Source organism: Cetorhinus maximus, chromosome 13, assembly GCF_964194155.1.
Source record: "Cetorhinus maximus chromosome 13, sCetMax3.hap1.1, whole genome shotgun sequence".
NCBI classification, from domain to species: Eukaryota; Metazoa; Chordata; class Chondrichthyes; order Lamniformes; family Cetorhinidae; genus Cetorhinus; species Cetorhinus maximus.
Genome location: NC_135891.1, coordinates 10049699 through 10065498, shown reverse-complemented (window position 1 = coordinate 10065498; position 15800 = coordinate 10049699). Strand labels below are relative to the sequence as shown.

Below are 15800 nucleotides of genomic sequence, written 5' to 3'. Positions count from 1 at the left end.
GTTCTTGCTCATGTGACAGTCACATGAGGGGACATGTTTCAATACTTTTTTTTAAATTAATTTTTTAAATATCTCTTCATCTCCCTGAGGCAGCTCTGTGCCTCAGAGGGATTATGAAGCGCTCACTCGCACGCATGCGCAAAGATCGCACTCAGCCCATTCACCCTCCTCCCCCCTCCCCCGCACAGGCAGCGCTGGGCACTGCCGCTCATGTTTCATGCTGGGCGGGCCTTAATTGGCCCACCAGCGTGAAATCACGGTGTGGTGCCAATCGTGGGCGGTGGTTGGCTTCCCGACCACCCCCGCCAAGGGCAAAATTCAGCCCATAGATTTTGAAAGACCCAGGTAAAGTAACACACAATACCCTGAATGGTCAAATTCCAAGTGAATTTTTGTCAGCTTCAGTTCCTTGTAGACAGCAGCTTGAGGCTTAGATGCTGGGGTTTTTCACACTTGTGTTAGAACTTAGAATGCTTGCTCTTACACACAGCCTTCACTCCTTTATACATATTTTCCCCTTTGATTGCAAATTCACATTATTTCACGATGTCTTTGGACTTTTACCTCTCTAATAATAAAATCTCTCATAGTACCAATTTTGCCAGTAATCTTTGGAAAAAATAAACACACTGTTTCTTAACTTCTCCTGGCTAGGTGTAACATTTCACTCCCTCTTTTAAAATTCAAGTTAGTCTGGTTTATGTAAAAATGCAGATGTTCCCATTATACCTTACACTCTAAAACGTCCCTCATGTTTACCTACTTATCTTCCTGACACTGATGCATATTCAAAATGGCTATCTGGAAGAAGGTAACATTCTCTGTTAACTATTCTCTTTGGGAGAGAAATAGCTAATCTCTTCAGAGCTAGACACAGTCTGTAGCAGCTGGTTATTTTAAGCTCAACCAAGGGTAGTTGTCAGGGAAGTGTGCCCAATATAGAATAACCCCATGAGGGGTTAAGGCTGCAATTCATTTCAAAATGGCACCCGGTGGGTTTTAAGTTGTTACAGAATCCCGTGCTTATGTACGTATCTGAAATGTATTTTACGTTCATAAGTACAGAAGGAGTGTTTTACTGTCAGTGGTTATAGGACCCAGAGAGGTGGTTTCGAGAGGTGGCAAACCCCTGATCAAGGTTTGTAAAGCTTAAGTCAGAACTCCCTCCAGTTCGCATTGGGGTTTGGAAATTTCTTTTAAAGGTCACTTTAAATCCTAGCTGAGGTTCGGTCCTGACATAATGGCAAATCATGAGGGAATTGGCTCCGTTTTTCCATTAGGTGATCCCACGATTTGCTTCAGCAGAGCAAATAATGCAGTTCGAACACCGCCTCAGGATCAGGTGATTGTCGTTGAGGTGGAAGGGATGCAGTACGTTTAACACTTTCATCTTTCATTTTGCCAGGTCATGGGCCGTTTTCACACCTGTTTGATGGAAAATTTATCCCTCTTACTCGAAAGGGTTTAAAATGGAAGGTAATACTATTTGTAGAGTCCTAGAAATGCCGAGTGTTACAAGAAAAGATGCAGTGAGCTGAATGTCATAATTGTACCTTTCACATTAAGTGAGAATTGGATTAAAACTTCCAGTGGAATTGAATACAGTAAATCCTGTCACTTCTGGTTCTGGTACTTACTTCATGTCATTTTGATATTGATGCAGTGAAAGCCTCCCATGTTCCTGCTACAAGTGTCCTAAGTGAGTTAAGCAGCCCTGACCCAGTTTCCAGAGAGTGTGGATCAATGTCATACAGCTGCCTCTATTTTTGTGCTGCATTTGCACATTCACCACTTGTGCACTGGCTAGAAGGATGGATAGTGTAGGAGTGGGAAGGTCTCTCACTGCGTCCTCTGGAACACTCTTCATCACTTGCACTGTCCACTCTTATCAAGTCAATGGGTATGGCTATAGGAATCAATTACTCAGGTGCTGCTGATTACACATTAAGCGAGTTGTCTTTTTCAGGCAGTTCAGCAAGTTCTTTGTAGCTGGGTAAGATTTATAGAGTTCTAAATTAACGCAAAGTTTAGTTAAAGCTTTAACTCCTCATCTGTCTGAATAATTACTTCCGCGTCTGTATGTAAATGGTCACTAACTGTTTAGCTATCTGCCTCTTTTATACTCTTTGTTGCTATGGTAAAATTGATGAATCCTCAGCATTGTACAGTCTTAGAGACACAGTGCAGCTATTCAGCTCCACTGAATAGGCTAGTGTTTATACTCAAGATGAACCAGCATCTGCCCCCTTTATCTAACACGGGATATATATATCAGGAAACTTCAATTCTTAAACTATTCGCCTCAACTACTCCTTGTGATAGTGAATTCCACACACTCTAACCACTCATTGGGAATGAAGTTTCTCCTGAATGTCCTAATGGATTTATTAGTGACGGCCTTGTATTTAGTGGCCTCTAATTGAGAATCCTCCGAAGTGTTTTACTTGAGGTTGGGAGGGTTCAATGTAAATATGAGTGCCCCAACTTTAGGTGTGTGAGACTCAGTTTCATCTATTATTTACTTGCGTTGACCCTATCTTTCTCCTTGAATCTAGCACGAGGATGCTTCATTGTCTATGTTTGAGCACTTGATCAAATGCAATGGGCTGGATGGTGTTCTGATGAACCATGGCTTACAGTTACCAGATGACCTTGTGTTTATCAAGGAGCAGATCAAAGGGCCAATAACTGAGGCAAAGAGCAATAGCGAGGCCTGCAGTACAAAGCACTCAGAGGTAAGTGACCCCATTGAACCAAGGGAAAGGGAGGAGGGAAGGTATGCGAGAGGTAGCTGATTTTCAAAATACATTTGGGAGGTGGTGGTCAAATCCCACCACGGCAGCTGGTGGAATTTAAATTCGATTAGTAAATCTGGACTATGAACCCGTCTCAGTAACGGTGCCACGAAACCCAGCTGGTTCACTAATGTCATTTCAGGGAAGGAAATCTGCCGTCCTTACCCAGTCTGGCCTGCATGTGACTCCAGACCCACAGCAATGGGGTTGACTCTTAAGTGCCCTCTGAAATGGCCTAGCAAGCCACCCAGCTCAAGGGCAATTAGGGATGGGCAACAAATGCTGGCCTTGCCAGCGACACCCACATCCCGTGAAAGAACAAAGAAAATAATTAGAACCCATACAAGAGGTTTGGTTTTTATGCCCAATGTTGGTGCTGTAGGTTTTATTTAAAATATGATGATTCGTGGAGCTGAGTCATACAGAACTGGAATGTCGTAGGCTCAATTCCAACTCTCCGCTGCTTTAGCCGATCAGTTATTGGGATGAAGGGATTTGGTCAGGCAATGGTTATGTTACTGCTTCAGTAACCCAGAGAAGGAGAGTTCAAATCCCGCCAGGGTAGGTTGAAAGAAATTAAAATTTGGCAATGAAAGCAGTTGCAATGTCGATTTAAAAACCCAACTGATTCATTAATGTCCTTTAGGAAAGGAAATCTGCCATCCTTATCCAGTCTGGCCTACATGTGACTCCAAACCCACAGCAACATGGTCAACTCTTAACTGCCCTCTGAAATGGCCTAGAAAGCCACTCAGTTCAAGAAGACGGCTCACCACCCATCTTCCCAAGGGCAATTAGGGATGGGCAATAAATGTTGACCTCACAAGTGACTCCAAGATCCTGTGAAAGAATGGGGAAAAAAAAGTATCTAAATGATGGCATTTCCAACAGTGCAGCACTCACTCAGCTCTGCACCAGGGCGATAGTCTAAATTTTTGTGCTCGAGTCTTGGAGTGGGATTTGAACCCACAGCCTTCTGACTCAGAGACATGAATGTCACCAACTGAGCCATGGCTGACACTTAAATGGGAATGTTGAAGACAGGAATGGTTGGTGGTTTATTTGGCTGGGTGAAATGGAGCAAGTGTTGCAGTCTTTGCTAGATGCAGTGCCATGTCACACCCTGACTGACCCAGCATGGTATGGTAGAGCCCAGCTGATTGGGTGAGGTGTCATATTTCACCTACACATGTCCTTCATGGCACAGAAATTAAAGGTAGTGGGGGATCGGAAAGAAGAGACCAAGTGATGCTTCTCAATATTGACTCTGTCCCGTGAGTTGCTTTTTGTATCTGACTTGTATCTTGTCTTTTCAGTGGCCGTACAAAGGCCGGCCCAAGGAGAAATGTTTTCTGTATGAAATCGTCGCCAATAAGAGAAATGGGATTGATGTTGATAAGTGGGATTACTTTGCTAGGTAAGCCTTCTCCCCCTCTCTCCCTCTCTCTCTCTCTCTGACCTGTTGGTGATGGACATTCTTTAATCTATGTCTCTTCACAGCAGGAGCTCCCCAGTTACATTACAAAGAATGGGATTTTCTGGCAATACCGGCAGCATCATCGAGAGCGGGATGGGAAACGGCTCTCCGAATTTTCCCGTCCTGCCTGCACCGATGCCTGTGGTGTCTGGGCCGGAAAATCCCACCCAAAATTAATTTAAAACAAGTGTGGCAGTTCAGGCCACTCGTACTGTGTTTAAAGAACAGACTTGTAAGTTGATACCTTTTTGTTCCAGTTTTCTTTCTTTCTCCTGCCTCTGAAGATCTTGGCTCTAGCTTGGGCACAGCTTTCACAGGCAATGGTGTCTCGCTCAGGTAGCGATTCCTCTACATGTGTAAATGTTGACAAGGCTATTTGACTATATGGGGAATCACAGCTCGGCCTGACATTGAGCTCATTGGCTATGTGCATAGGTGTGCTTCCCACCAGCTGGACAACCAGGAAGGGCGAATCTTGCTTGACCTGTTGGCTTGGCTGAGACCGGCTGTTAAGCTTGAACTGGTGACCCAACCTGTGACCATCTGGTCTACAGGGTTTACTTCTACACAAGGCCACTGGGAGATCTTCTTGGATCTTGTTCGTCAGCACCCTTTCCCATTGATGCATTCTGAACACAGTTTCTTGGCATAATCCCAGAGTTTAAAGAGTTAGATGATGAATAAGGATTGCATACGCTTGGTTTATATTCCCTTGAGTCTTGAAAGTTAAGAGGTGATCCGATCAGTGTTCAGTATGATAGAGGGATCGAATAAAGTCAATGCAGAAAAAACTGTTTCCTCTGGTGAGGGAACCCATAGGAACAAGTGTAGACAGTTCAGCCTTTCGAACCTGCTCTACCATTCAGTGGGACCATGGGTGATCTGTACCTTACCTCCATCAATCTATTGAACACAGATTTAAAATTAATTGAGCTAGCATCTTCTGCTTTTTATGAGTGTTCCACACTTTTACCACCCTTTGGGAAGAAGCATTTTCTAACTTGTCTCCTGTATGACCTGACTCTGATTTTAAGGTTATGGCCTCTTGTCTTAGGCTCCCTCCACCAGCAGAAATTGTTTCTTTCCATCCACCCTCTCAATTCCTTTTAAAATCCGAAAAACTTCAATCAAATCATCCCTTCACCTTCTATATTCCAAGGAACACAAGCCAAGATGTCTCCTCCTAATTTAACCATCCGAGCCCTGATAACATTCTGGTGAATCTTCACTATACTCCTTCCGAGGCTGGCATATCCTTTCCAAGCTGCAGAACCCAGAACTGTGATTGAACCAGGGCATTGTATGGCTGTAGCAAAACTTGGCCCTCCCTCTTGTAAATTGCAGTTTAACAGCGAAGATTCCATTAACCTTTTGTTTGGGTTTTCTTTGCTCCTTCAACATTTTAGTGATCTATGTACGTGGATCTCTAAATTCCTTTGTTCCTCACTTTTCATCATTTAAACAAAATATTCTGATCTATCCTTTTTGGCTCATGAATAGATGGCCTCTTACCACAGTTTCATCCATTTACATAATCTATCAACATCTCTTTGTAATGTTAGGCTACTGTATGTATTACTTACTATGCCATCAGTCTTTTGTCAATGGCAATCTTGGATGTACAGCTCTCTACTGCATCATCTGGGTTATTAATGAGTATAGTGAATATTTGAGGCCCGAGCGCAGATTATTCTGGGAAACAACTGGTCACTTCCTTGCAATTTGAGAACTTGCCCGTTCTCCTACTCTGCCTCCTGCTGCTTAACAAGGTCGGGCTTTAACTTTAGCCAACAGTCTCTAATATGGAAGCTTTGGAAATCCTTACAAATGCATACATAGACATTCCCTTATCTTTTGCTTTAGTTACTCAAGATATTTAACCAAGTTCATTAGCAATGACCTACTGTTTACAAAGCCACGTTGGCAGCTTCGAATCAGCTCAAATTTTAACAAGGGCTCAGCTTACTCAGTCATTAATTATAGATTCCAATAACTTCCCCAGAACAGGTCAACCATATCTTTGTTTCTCTTTGCCCCCTTTCTTAAATCATAGAAACTTTCAGCAGAGGTGAAGGTCATTCAGCCCAGGCTCTTTGAAATAACAGTCATACTTAGTCAAAATCCCTCCATTTGGGTACAGCCCTGGAAGCTCCTCATCTTCAAGTACTTGTCCAACTCCCCTTTTTTATGGAATCAGTTTCCATCACCTTTTCAGGAATGTTCCAGACAACTCAGAGCAAAAAAAAAAAAATCCTCCTCCTCTCCCCTCTAGATTTTTTTTGCCAATGATTTGGAATCTCTGACCCCTGGTTATTGACCCACTTGCCAGTGAGAATAATTTTTCACTGTCAACTCGCAAAGCCTCTCACCACCTTGAAAATCCCTATTAGTTCATATCTCAACCTTCTCTGTTCCAAGAACAGTCCCAACTTTTCCAATCCTTCCTCATAGCTGAAGCTCCTCATCCCTGGACACATCTGGTAAATCTTATCTTCTAAGTTCTTGACATCTTTCCTAAGCCGGGAATTGTCCAGATGAGGCCTAACCAGTGATTTATGAACCACTATTGTGACCTCTTTGCTTTTATATTCTATTCCTGTATTTATAAACCAGGAAACTACATGCCAGTGAGTCTAACATCAGTGGTGGGAAAATTATTGAAAACCTTCAGGCTCAAAAGGAAATTTTTATCTAGAAAGACACAAGTTAATCAAGGGGAGCCAGCATGGATTTGTGAAAGGTGCATCATTTTATTAAATTGTCCTGCTACTTTTTTTAGGGGTTTGTACATGTGGGTGCAAAATCCCCCTTCCCATCTACACTTTTCAAAATCACTCCATTTATAGTGCACTGTCATTTGTAAAAGTGTCATTTCATATTTCTCCACATTGTATTCCACTTGCCATACTACCATCTATTTCACCATCCATTTCACCATCCTGCCTGTCGTCAGAAGCCGCCTTGTCATGATCATCTACTTTGCCAAGTTTCTTATCATCTGCAAATGTTACAATGCTGCTCTCTACGCCCGAGCAAGCCTAAGTCATTTATAAAAACTGAAAAGATAAAATGGACCCCAAACTGATCCTTGGAGAATGCTGCTGCAAACAACCTCCCTGTCTGAAAAACACCTATCCACTACCACCCTTTTGCTTCCTGTCACTGAGTCAAGTTTGTATCCATCCCACCACTTTCCCCTTAATTCCATGGGCTTCCATCTCCTTAATAAGCCTCTTGTGTGTGGAATGCCTCCGAAAGGCCATATATACAATATCTACTGATCAACCTTCTTGGTTACCTCATTAAAGAAGGCCGTCAGGTTAATCGGACCTGATTTTCTTTTTACAAGTCCATGCTGGCTCTCCTTGATTAATTCATGTTTTCCCAAATGGAAGTTCCTTTTGAACCTGATGGGTGTTCAGCAATTTTTCCACCATGGGTTATGTTATGGATGTTATGGCCTCAGCTGATGTTACTACTGGACAAGTCAGATGCCAGGGTGGAACCTGGCTTGATAAATGCTCATTTTTCTTTTTAGTTTAGAAACATGGAGGGCGGCTACTGAACAGAGTCACAGAACCTGCTGACGTACTTTTAACAAAAGAATAAAACATTTATTAAACAAGAAAAGATTAACTATATTACAATACTCCTTCACCCACACCTATACCTTTATGGATGTACACAGATTTGTAAGGATAACACAAGTAACAAAAGCTATCCTATACTCTCATGTTCACAGTAAGTACATGGTCCATGTCAACCAATAGGTGACCTGTGGTCAGGCACATTATGCTCTGAAACCAGGTGATAGATACCACCCCAGACAAATGCTATGGATCCCTTATTAACTCCCCCCAGACGCTTGTCATATCATGAACCAACTGGTCTCACAACTTCGTCCTTCACACGAGGATTTCCAATTTCCACTCTCGAAGAACCCGCTTTGGAATCTTCTCACAGCCAAATGCATTCTCTTGGGCGCCTTCCACAAGGGTTCACCTCCGGGGTTTTGAATTCTCCTTCTGGGGTTCCTCTCCACTGGATCGCCACTTGCATTCAGGCCTTGCCTTCTATGCACTTCTCCCAGATACTCCGCTGTGCCAACAGACCACCACTGCTTCACATGCCCGTAGAAACGAGTTACAGATCTTCGGCTGTCTCTTTTGACCTTCTGGCTTCTCATAAGCCTATTTTGCTTTAAGTCTGCATCCTGCGGCTTCCTCCCTTTAAGCCTGAAGCTTTCCTCTGCTTCTCACTCTTGACTTCACTAACAGGACTTTTTGCCAGATTCCTGTTTTTACTCTGACTAGACTGTCCTCTTGGGACCTTTCCTGTTCCATCTCCTGGTTTTGGGGACCTCATTTAGTTTTTGGAACCTGCTTCCTGCAGTTCCCTTTGCTATGTCCTGTTTCTCCTGGCAGCTGGCTTCCAACTTTAGTTTGGGACTTGTTATTTGTCCCCCACCTATGCTGCTTGTGTGTCGGGCCTCTCTCTCTGGACCCGTGTTGCTAGGCAACAGTACACTAACTATCTCTACTCCCTAACAGTGACTGGCTGGTAATTTCCTGGTGTATGGCCTCTTCCCTTTCTTGAATTGTGGTATGATATCAGAAACTCACCAGTCCTCCAGTATTACTCTTGTATCCAGTGAGGATTGAAAGATTATCACCAATCCCTCTGTTATTTCTACCTTTTTTGTTTCTTTCAGCAACCTAGGATGTATTCCACCTGGACCAGGTGACTTACAGCCTTCAGTAATGATAATCTTCTGGATACATCACCTCTATCCATTACAATCCTGTCTAGAATTCCCTTGTCTCCCTTTAGTATAACTTTCACATAATTTGCTTCCTTTGAGAAGACAGATACAAAGTACTCCTTTTAATACCTCTAATGCCTCCACCTGAAGAGTTTCCTCTGGATGTTTAATATACCCAACATTTTCCCTAGCCAACTTCTTGCATTTTACATAATCATAAAATTACAAAGTTAAATAATGAGTTACAACTGAAATTTTCTTACCTAAAGGGGAAGTTCCTGAATTGAGGAATCCAGAAGAAGGAAACGTAAAATGATTAGATCTGGAACATTTAGCAGTGAAATCAGGATGTGTTTTTCCTACTGGGGAGCTTATTTACAATTTTAAAAGATAGGTCATTGACTGGTTTCTTCATTTGGAGACAGTGTGATGATTCAGCAGAACATGCCACCACATTAATTGAGATGATGTGAAGGCTGGGATTGATGATGTCTTGTCTTGTTTCTGAAGGGACTGCCATCACCTGGGAATCCGGAACAACTTTGACTTTGCACGCTTCCTCAAGTTTGCTCGAGTTTGTGAAGTTGGCAAAAAGAAGCTTATTTGCGCTCGAGATAAGGTACCATATGTTGTGAGATTAAATGCAGAGTTTTTTCAGTTTTGTTTTGAAAACCCTGGCTGATTTTTTTACTTAGCACAAGCACCCTAAAATCTATTATAACACCTGTACACTCTCAGTTATTTCCCTTTTGTCTCCCTGTCTCTTGGAACCTCTCAGAAGACATGGCCCATCATGGAAACTTACAGCATAAGGAATTGTGGGCCAAAATTAGTGAGCTACAACCTCAAAGCATATTGTGTTTTATTAGGATTCATTCAGGGGATGTGGGTGTAGCTGGCAGGATGGGCTGCATTTGCTCTTCAGAAAGTGGTGATATCCTCGTTCTTGAGCCGCTGCAGTCATGTGTTGGAAGTACTCCCACAGTGCTGTTAGGTAGGTGATATATGTCCAGGTTGGAGGTGATGGTGTTCCCATACATCTGCTAACTTGTCCTTCTAGGTTGGATTATCACAACAAGTTGCTGTGATCTTATTGAGGGCCAACCATCTTCAGCTGCTTCATCCTTCCTCCCATCCTAAGGTCAGAAGTGGGGATGTTTGCTGATGATTGCACAATGTTCAGCACCATTCGCGACTCCTCAGATACTGAAGCAGTCCATGTCCAAATGCAGCAAGACCTGGACAATATCCAGGCTTGGGCTGACAAATGGCAAGTAACATTCACGCCACACAACTGTCAGGCAATGACCATCTCCAACAAGAGAATCCAACCATCGCCCCTTGATGTTCAATGGCATTACCATCACTGAATCCCCCACTATCAACATCTTGGGGGTTACCATTGACCGGATACTGAACTGGACTAGCCATATAAATACTGTGGCTACAAGAGCAGGTCAGAGGCTAGGAATCGTGCAACGAGTAACTCACCTCCTGACTCTCCAAAGCCTGTCCACCATCTACAAGGCACAAGTCAGTAATGTGATGGAATACTCCCCATTTGCCTGGATGAGTGCAGCTCCCACAACACTGAAGAAGCTTGACACCATCCAGGACAAAGTAGCCCTCTTGATTGGCTCCACATCCACAAACATTCACACCCTCCACCACCAACAGAAGCAGCAGTGTGTACCATCTACAAGATGCACTACAGGAATTCACCAAGGTTCCTTCAACAGCACCTTCCAAACCCACAACCACTACCATCTAGAAGGACAAGGGCAGCAGATAGATGGGAACACCACCACCTGGAAGTTCCCCTCCAAGTCACTCACCATCCTGACTTGGAAATATATCACCATTCCTTCACTGTCGCTGGGTCAAAATCCTGGAACTCCCTCCCTAACAGCGCTGTGGGTGTACCTACACCACATGGACTGCAGCGGTTCAAGAAGGCAGCTCACCACCACCTTTTCAAGGGCAAGTAGGGATGGGCAATAAATGCTGGCCCAGCCAGCGAAGCCCACATCCCATGAATAAATATTTAAAAAACGGATGCATATATACAAAGAGAGAGAGAGATAAATAATAGATACAGTGAGTGGTTTCAAGGTCATGTTAAACTGGTGCTACAGACAAGAATATGAACCATATGAATCCTGATATGGGATTTTAGATTGATCTGTCCAAGCTGTTTTATATTTAGTGGCTCTTAATATATAGTGGGTACATTCTGAGAATGGTTTTAAAACCTTTTGGGGTTGTCTGTAGCTCTTGTGGCTTAAATTGATAATGACTGCTCTGATGTATATTGATGACAACTAGAATGCTTCAGCGATCCACCTCATTGCAAATCCTGAAATGCTCCATTTTTAATATTTTGTTATCAAAGTTGATAGCTTGCCAAGATATTTTGAAAGTTTAAACCGGTTTCTTTACTTCCTGAGAACTCTTGACAGTGGGATATGCACTCCCTGACTCAAGGGCAGATGCTGTCCCAGAGGAATGAATCATTATTAATGAGGGATTGTTTATAGTAAGGATCCCAGACGTCTGTTATGACTTGTCAGCTCACCAGGGAGGGAAGACAATCGCTTTCTGTATTGGTTCCATTGTTGCACAAATGTAAACATTGTGGTTCTCTATTTGAATTCTAGTTTTAATTGACCATTTTATTTCATTGTGAAAGATACAGATGGTAATTCCTGTCTTTCAGGTCAGAGAATATGTATAACTGTTGTCCTGGATTTAGTCTCTTGTTAGTGAATTTCTATTTTGAGGCAGCTGATGTGCTAGGATCCCTCAGAAATATCTAATCTCCAGTGCCCAAACTAAAGTTTTTTTCTCCAGACCCTGTGTGAGTTTTGAAATGATTTGTTTGAACAGGGTTAAACTTAGTGTAAGATGTAATCTGGTTGAAGGTTGATTTTTATTTGGCTGAACGCCAACAACTTGCTGTTCTAACTTCTACCTGTAACTGACTCAGTGAATCGAATCAACCTGTGTGATAGTTTAAGTCCACGGTGAAAGCATTTGATGTGCAAGGTACTGGTCATTTGTTGAAGTGTTGTGAGCGCATACGTAGTCCTAATTAAAATACAGAAACCACACACGGCACCAAGTTTCATTCATCTGTTACTCCTGTGCTCACTGACCTTTATTGGCTCCTAGTCCGGCAACAGATTGGTTTTAAAATTTTAAGCATCCTTGTTTTCAAATCTCTCCATGGCCTCACCCCTTCATGTCTCTGTAATCTCCTCCAACCTTCGTACTCTGAGATTTCCATGTTCCATCAATTCTGCCCTCTTGCGCCTCCCTGATATTCATTGCTCCAATATTGACAGCCTTGTTTTCAGCCACTTGGGCCCCAAACTTTGCAATTCCTTCCTTAAACTTCCCCACCTTTCCTCCTCTAAGATGCTTCTTAAAACCTACCTCTGACCAAGCTTTCTAATATTTTCAGATGTTGCTCAATGTCAAATTTAATTTCACATTTCTGTGAAGTGGCTTGGGATGTTTTACGATATTAAAGAGGCTATTTAAAGGCAAGTTTGTTGTCTGTTATTTACTGTACACAGGCACAACCTGTAGCTTCAGTCCATATAGGACCAGTTTATCCATGATTGTTGCATTTAGTGTTGAGTGTGAGAATAACTATCTAATGAGTCCAAATTGTATTAAGAAAGCTGATGGGATTTGCATTCTGATGGGTCAACGAAGGATTGATAACTTTTCTAATGCTACATGTGCAATGGTCAACAGTGCGAGGATCCCGAAGGCTGATCACTGGTATCAGAATCCAATCTTATGGGGAAAGATTGGAGATACTTGGATTTTCCAACCTTGAATGGATGAAACCAGGAGGTGATTTTATGAGGTGTATTCCATTGTAAATGGCATGGAAAAGCTAAATGAAGAAAATTACTTTTAATTAAAATGCTAGAATAGGACATGAGGTCACATTCATGAGTAAAAGACCAATTTAGGACTGAGGTTCTCATCAATCAACACGTGGAATGGGCTATGTAATAGGTTAATGGAGGTAAAAGCTCTGGAATTATTGAAGGAGCAATTGGAACTTACAATGCAGGGGACTTTAATAAGATTTGAGGATGGGTTAAATACCTCCCACCTCTGTAATTATCTTGATCAATAAATAAGGTATCCTTAATACTCCACTGACATTTTCACTGAATTATCCGTTGCTAAATTCTGCTCCAGGGCGTCTATCCAAGGTCTTTGTTGCAGATGCACTATGAAGATCAAGAGTTTATTCAGTTTTCCGTTTATCCTTGCAGGAGGTTGGTGATCTGTATAACATGTTTCATACACGTAACACTTTGCATCGCAAAGCCTATCAGCATAGAGTGAGCAACATTATTGAGAGCATGTGAGTATAGCGGCAGTGAAATTGTGCCTCGAGGGCTTGTTTTTTCCTTTGATCCAGCTCAAATGCTCTCCTTTTCTCCTGAAGGAACTCATGCTGAAACACATGTCCCTATTTCTGTAGTCCTCTCGCACCTTATCTCTAAATGTGAACCCATGACAGTGAGGGGCGGGAGTCGATTGACACTCCCCAAGAGACATCAAACTCAAGCCCGTCTGGCCCTCACTGATGGTGACATGTTTACATTGCAGCCACAGCCTATTGGCTGTTGGCCAAGATTAGGAACTCTGGCTGATTTGTACTTTCTTTAATCTTCCCCTCCCTATGCTAAGGACTCTGAGGCCAATAACAAGACCATTCCTGCTGTGGTTGATCAGCTGTGCAAACTCCGGACAGACCAGTGATCAACCCTGGGCTTCAGTCTGTCCGCCCCCCCCCCCATCATAGTGAATGTACCCACTGAGCCATTGGATCCCTGTGCAAACAATTTAAAAGGGCTCCTGTTTGGAAAACCTTGCTGACACATTTCTGAAAATATTTAATCCTTCAGGATCACAGAGGCATTGGTGCTGGCAGATCCACACATCGAGATAAGCGGTACAAACGGGAAGCTTTATACAATCTCCACAGCAATTGATGACATGGAAGCTTATACCAAACTGACAGGTGAGCATCATTGTGCAACTCAGTCCGACCTAAAGCTGTTCTTTAAATCCTGCTGTCCAGGACGCCATTTGGCTCATCCTTGAAAAAACTGTTCAATTAGTCCCATTCCCCTTCTCTTTCCCCATAGCCCTGTGCGTTTTCCCATTTGCTCTAGGGTTTGAGCACAAAAATCAATGCTGACACTCCAGTGCAGTACTGAAAGAGTGCTGCACTGTCGGACGTGTTGCCTTCCAATGATACGTTATAGCTCAGGTGGATGTAAAGAATCCCATGGCACTATTCTGAAGAGGAGCAAGTGAATTATCCCTGGTGTCCTGGCCAATATTTATCCTTCAATCGACATCACAGAAACGGGCTATCTGGTCATGATCACGTTGCTGTTTGCGGGAGTTTGCTAGATGCAAATTGGCTACTGCATTTCTGACATTACAGCAGTGACTGCACTTCTGTAAAGCTGTAAAGTGCTTTGAGATAACCGGTTGTTGTGAAAAGTGGTACGTAAATGCTAAATACAGGTTCTTCTTTATTTCAAGTATTTATCCAATTCCCTTTCAAAAGTTACTATTGAGTCTGCTTCCACAACTCTTTCACGCAGTGCATTCCTGATTATAAGAGGTTACTGCTTAAAATAATTATGCCAACAATTTTGCCAATTATCTTCAATCTTTTTCTCCTCTTGTTGCCTCTCCGCCTTCCAGTTTCCTTATCTACTCCCATCGAAGTCCCCCATGGATTTGAACACCTTCATCACATCTCTCCTTAACTTTCTCTGCTCTATGGAGAACAATCCCAACTTTTGTGGTCTCTTCACATAACTAAGACCCCTCATCCCGGATGGCATTCTATTGAATCTCCGCTGTACCCTCTCCAAGGGCTTAACACCTGCCGAAAGTTGTGGTGGTCAGAAATGGACGCAATACTCTGGGGCCTAACAGTGTTTAATAAACTTTTAAGAATAGCTACATTTGTTTTTACCCTCCCTGCAATTATTCCTGGGGAAATTGGTCCTTATGGGAAACTTGGCTGCAGCAAAACCAGGAGATGAGAAACCCTAAAGTGAAGGAAAGGACCAAAAAATATCCTAGATTTATTTTATTAAGGTCGAAGGCCTTTTTTAAACATCAACGTTACTTTTTGTTTGTGAGGTGACGAAGGAACAATTTATTTAGTTGACCAGAGCTTTGCTTGTTTTTTCCAGATGAAATCTTTCAACAGATCCTGAATTCCTCTAAACCAGAATTGAAGCCTGCACGGGAAATCCTGAACAATATCATTTGTCGCAAGCTGTACAAATGGATTGGTCTAACTCAACCAGAAGCTGAAACTACAATTCAGCCAGTAAGTATTTGCCTGGAACAATGTGGCATGTACAACGTCAAAACAGATCAAATGGTTCAACCAGTTTTATACCAGTATTTATAATCCACATGAGTCTCATCTCAATCTAATCCCCCACCCTGTCCCTGCCCCTCTATCCTCTGTTCACTTTTCCCCCCATTTACGCACATTTTAAATGCGTTAGTGTTGTCAGCTTCAACTACCCCATGTGGCAGCAAATTTCATATCCTCTGTGTAAGGAGTTTCTCCTAGTTTTTTAATTTAATCAGCAAGCGGCTATCTTATACTTATTCTTCCTTGTTTTGGACTGATCCACAATTAGCAATAGTTTCCCCACATGCACCCTGTTGAGCCCCATCCTCGTTTTAAAGATGT

At 42.6% G+C, this 15800-nt stretch overlaps 1 protein-coding gene across 1 annotated transcript in view; it reads left to right on the top strand.

The window, feature by feature from the left end:
- LOC144688407 (deoxynucleoside triphosphate triphosphohydrolase SAMHD1-like) overlaps positions 1-15800 on the top strand; it is a 61449-nt gene that overhangs the window by 28697 nt on the left and 16952 nt on the right. Inside the window, exons 6-12 of the mRNA XM_078554900.1 lie at positions 1406-1476; positions 2556-2735; positions 4112-4212; positions 9545-9653; positions 13333-13424; positions 13972-14087; positions 15286-15425. Coding sequence (XP_078411026.1) covers positions 1406-1476; positions 2556-2735; positions 4112-4212; positions 9545-9653; positions 13333-13424; positions 13972-14087; positions 15286-15425 — 809 coding nt within the window. The remainder of the gene's footprint in view (positions 1-1405; positions 1477-2555; positions 2736-4111; positions 4213-9544; positions 9654-13332; positions 13425-13971; positions 14088-15285; positions 15426-15800) is intronic.